Consider the following 4,513-nt stretch of genomic DNA (forward strand, 5'->3'; position numbering starts at 1 on the left):
CACAGGGATTTTGGTTATGTTCATATGAAAAAAAACCCTTTGTCATGTGTATATAAAGACATAAAACAGATATAAAAACAGTAACAGATTTCAGCATTGTTAATGAGATGGATGAATCAGCAACCCAGCTTCACCCCACTTGGAAAATTTCATGTCCCTATAAGGGGGCCCATCCCTCCCACTTTTCACACCCCTGCTCTAGGACTTTGTGGTCAATCCTGGATCAAAGGGAATCAGTGACACCCCAACCAGACCCACCAATGCTTTGTAATCTAACAAAATCACAGCTCAAGGGGGCATTAACAACCAGCACAGAGGTTGATGAGCGTCATTGGTGTATCAACTGTTGTTTATTCCTTCTGCTGTTTAAGTGGTGCAACTTTTTTAATCTCAGCAGCGGCTGTGTTGGGAAGTCAGCCATGGAAGGGAGTATAAGGAATCAGTCCACAGCATGTCTGAACCACTAGCTGATGATTTTCACACGTGGTGGTATGCAATTGGCAAAAGTAAACACTCCAGCCTCTGCTGAAATAAAATCAAATCCTTTGGGGATGTAAGCAGTGGAGAGTACGTTGCTTCCTACACAACTTCTGTTCTGTTCCACAAGCCATCTGCCTCCTCTGCTGTCAGCGTCTATATCCTTCCAAACAGGGTCAGAAGAAAATGTCCTTCACTGCAGGAGGTGAGAACTAGAACCTAGGAGAGACACAGCTCTGGGCGGTGGGGGGAGGGTGTCCGTGTCAAAGCAGCATTTGGCCACCGTGAAGTTCTGTGAGAGTTTTAATTGTTTGAGACCCTTGGAGCAGGCATCTACCTTCCTCTGTGCTTCTGTAGTGCTCATGTGACCACCAGGGTCCCATGATATTAAAGAAACAAGCAGGGGGCTAAGGGGAGCTCAGATCTTTTAGCGGACCAATCTGTTGTTGATTAAAGAGATACACTTTGGAGCTTACAAAGCACTTCAGGGCTGTGCAGCGTCAAGCCAAAGGCGTTTTCACCAACTAGTCCAATAAATGCTCTGACCTCCCACACCTTGTCTCTCACCTGCTTTTGGGGGCTTCAAAATTACACAGTTAATAAACAGCTCCCAGGAAATCTGGCTTTACGCACAACCTTCAGCTTCTCCCAACCCTTTGCCACTGCAGATGGACACCTGATGTGTGCCAGGCACAGCTGGGGGAGGACACCTGGCACTGAACACACCACAGATGGCTGTGTCCTGGGCCTACAGTGATGGGGTACCAGGGCAGGGCCTGGGGACAGAATGTGGCTCAGGGTAGGTGGCATCTGATGCTCTAGTGCTGGTGAGCAGTGCAGGGCACGTTCCCAGAGCTTCTCAGGGAGGCTGGAGCTGAGGGGGTTCAGAGGAGTATTGGAGGGCAATTCTAAGCAAGGAGAGACTGGGGGTGTGGGGCAATGCCCTGGGGGACAGAGAGGTACTGGGGTGAAGAGCAGCAAGGTGGAGGGATGTGGGAGTGTTGGGGAACATGGAGGTGAGGAAGGTTGTTGAGGTGATGTCCAGGGCAGGGGCCTAAGGGAATGTCGGGGTGGGGTGCTTGGGGGCAGCTTAGGGGGTGATGAGGAATTGGGGGACATGGGGAGGGGCACTGGGGGGCTGCGGTGGTGTTGGGGGATTGGGGGACATGGGGGAGGGGTGTTGGGGCCTGAGGGGGTGTTGGGGTAGGGTTGGGGGGCTTAGGGGTGTTGAGGGATTGGGGGACATGGGGGAGGGGCATTGGGGGGCTGAGGTGGTGTTAGGGGGGTTGAGGGAGGGGTATGGAGGGCTGAGGGGGCATTGGGGACGTGGGGGAGGGGTGTTGGGGGGCTGAGGTGGTGTTAGGGGGTTTGGGGGAGGGGTATGGGGGGCTGAGGGGGCATTGGGGACGTGGGGGAGGGGTGTTGGGGGGCTGAGGTGGTGTTAGGGGGTTTGGGGGAGGGGTATGGGGGGCTGAGGGGGTGCTGGGGGATTGGGGGACGTAGGGGAGGGGTATGGGGGCCTGAGCAGGTGTTGGGGACTTGGGTGAGGGGCATTGGGGGGCTGAGGCAGTGTTGGGGGATTGGAGGACATGGGGGTCCTCGGGGAGGGTGAGAGGGTGTTGGGGGAGGGGTATGGCGGGCTGAGGGGGTGTTGGGGACGTGAGGGAGGCGCTGAGGGGGTGGCTACAGACATGGGGCTGAAGGGGGCTGGGGACGCAGCAGAGCTCCCGAACGAAGACAGGTCGAACCGCACTAGGCCCACTCCCCTCCCCCACTCTGCGGCCCTTTCGCGCAGGCCACGCCCGATCCATTGCGCATGCCCCCCGCCGCCAGCCCCCCGCCCCTCCCACGGCGCCTGCGCCGAGCCCCTTCCCGGGCCCCCGCGCGGCCCGTGCGCATGCGCCTGGCCCCACCCCAGCCCGTCCGGGCGCGGCTCCTCCGACGTGCGAGGTGACGTGCCTCGCCCGAAGCCAATGGCCGCCCTCGCTTCCCCGTGCGCGCTGGCGTCACAAGGGACGGCTATATAAGCGGGCGGCGCCGGTCCCGCCCCCCTGACACGGTCTCGAGCAGCCCCAGCGAGAGCATCCCTCTGCGGAGAGAGCCCCGCTCGCGCCGCCGCCGCCTCCCTGCTCGGCCGCCGCCGCCCGCTCCCGCCGCCGCCCCCACCGAGGGAAGGGAAGCGTATCGTATGTCCGCTATCCAGAACCTCCACTCCTTCGGTGAGGGCGGGGCCGGGGGCCCGGCGGGAGGTGTGGGGGGGGGCGGCTCGGCTGTGAGGAGGGAGGGAAGGGAGCGCTTCGGTTCCGGCCCCTCCCTGGGACGGTGACGCAGTGGCTCGTCAGCGGGAGGGGGCGGGGGAGCGACGCCGCGGCCGCCCAATAGAGAAGCGCGCTGGATGTGGCGTCGGCTGCCGGGAGGCGGGGGAGCGGGTGACGCCATCGTGGGGAGGGGGAGGGGTGCGCGCGCGCGCGCGCGTTCTTTCCCCCGTGACGTCACCGGCGCGCTCTGCCCGCAGACCCCTTTGCGGATGCAAGTAAGGGTGATGATCTGCTGCCCAGCGGCACTGAGGACTACATCCATATAAGGATCCAGCAGCGCAACGGCCGCAAGACCCTCACCACCGTCCAGGGCATCGCGGATGACTACGATAAAAAGAAGCTGGTGAAGGCCTTCAAAAAGGTGGGGGTGGGGCCAGCTGGGGTGGGGGTGGGGGGGTATCAATTAGGGCTCCAGCCGTACCGTGAGGCCCTTGCTGTTAAGAGACCCCAGAGGCTGGTTTGGGTCCGGGCCGTTGCTAAACTGAGGTGTCAAACCTCTGATACGCCTCCCCCGGGGGCTGAGCGGCGGCTTTGTTGGCCCAAAGGTCCTGGAGCAGAACCAAAAGGAGCTTGACTGGTTCCAGGGGGAACAGTGACTTCGCAGGGGATGTGCCTGAGTTTTGGACTGAACTCGCACCTGAGTTGTGCTGTGTTTCTGACAAAATGTGGGTTTTTCTCCCCCCACCCCCTTGTAGAAATTTGCTTGCAATGGTACTGTGATTGAACACCCTGAATATGGAGAAGTGATTCAGCTGCAAGGTGACCAGCGCAAGAACATATGTCAATTCCTGATAGAGGTAGGATGTTCCCTTCTAGAACTTGAGCTGTATGGGGATGTAAAATCTTTAATGAATTAACCAGTGAAATAAGTGTAAGTGGTTAAACTGTTAAAGGGTTGGAGGTGCTCTGGTTCTATATGTTAATCATTAACATGCCTAGTCCCAGAACCAAACTTATGCATCTCTTTGATTCTCAAGAGATTAGTCAGTTAAGGGTCATTTAATGAGCTTATTAGTACTTGGTCTGATTATTCCACCTTTTGGTATTCAGGAAGTATCAAACAGGTTGGAAAAGTACTCAGATTCCCTGCATTTCTCAAGTTCTGTTTATGTATTGCTGTTCTCGTGATGCAGGCTAGTTGTAGTTTTACTCAGTGACGGGAGCTTTGGGAATTGTAATGTTTAGTGTTCAAGTTTCTAAAGTCAGATGCCCATTAGATTAGTGTTCTGTAAGGCGTGGTCATGTCTCTTTTTTTCTTCACAGATTGGTCTTGCTAAAGATGAGCAGCTGAAGGTCCATGGGTTTTAAGTGCCTGTGGGTCACTGAGGATTTAAGTGAGAGGACTGCCTTGTGATGCGTAAAATCCCTTTCTGTCCCTTGTCATAAGTTTAAAACCAGCTGGATTGTGTAATGTAACCAACTCAAGTTACTGTATAGTCTGGACTGGTAGTGTAACTCAGCGATGTAATAAACTGGCAAGAGCCATGCTATCTTGTCTTGCTGTCCCTCATTTAAACAAGGTCAATCAGGCAGTGTCCAGCCTGAAGCTAAAAATAAGCTGAAGCAAGAAACCTGTCTTGGGAGATCCTTGGAAGAATGGTGTATGCAAGGCTGAATGCCTTGACCTCTGACTAGGTCAGCTGTTGGCATTATTAAACCCAAAGATACAAGGGTGGTAGAGTATTCAAAGGAAACATTATGTTGGGTTAAACTTTTGA

General features: G+C 55.8%; 1 protein-coding gene across 1 annotated transcript; it reads left to right on the forward strand.

Moving 5' to 3' along the window:
• The first annotated feature begins 2,524 nt into the window (after positions 1 to 2,524).
• On the forward strand, positions 2,525 to 4,285 carry EIF1 (eukaryotic translation initiation factor 1). The gene is made up of 4 exons (XM_074978910.1): positions 2,525 to 2,696; positions 2,993 to 3,156; positions 3,491 to 3,592; positions 4,059 to 4,285. The coding sequence occupies exons 1-4, from the start codon at positions 2,666 to 2,668 to the stop codon at positions 4,101 to 4,103; spliced, it is 342 nt and encodes a 113-aa protein (XP_074835011.1). The 5' UTR covers positions 2,525 to 2,665; the 3' UTR covers positions 4,104 to 4,285.
• Positions 4,286 to 4,513: the final 228 nt, after the last annotated feature.

The sequence above is a fragment of the Carettochelys insculpta genome, chromosome 28, assembly GCF_033958435.1.
Source record: "Carettochelys insculpta isolate YL-2023 chromosome 28, ASM3395843v1, whole genome shotgun sequence".
Classification (NCBI taxonomy): Eukaryota; Metazoa; Chordata; order Testudines; family Carettochelyidae; genus Carettochelys; species Carettochelys insculpta.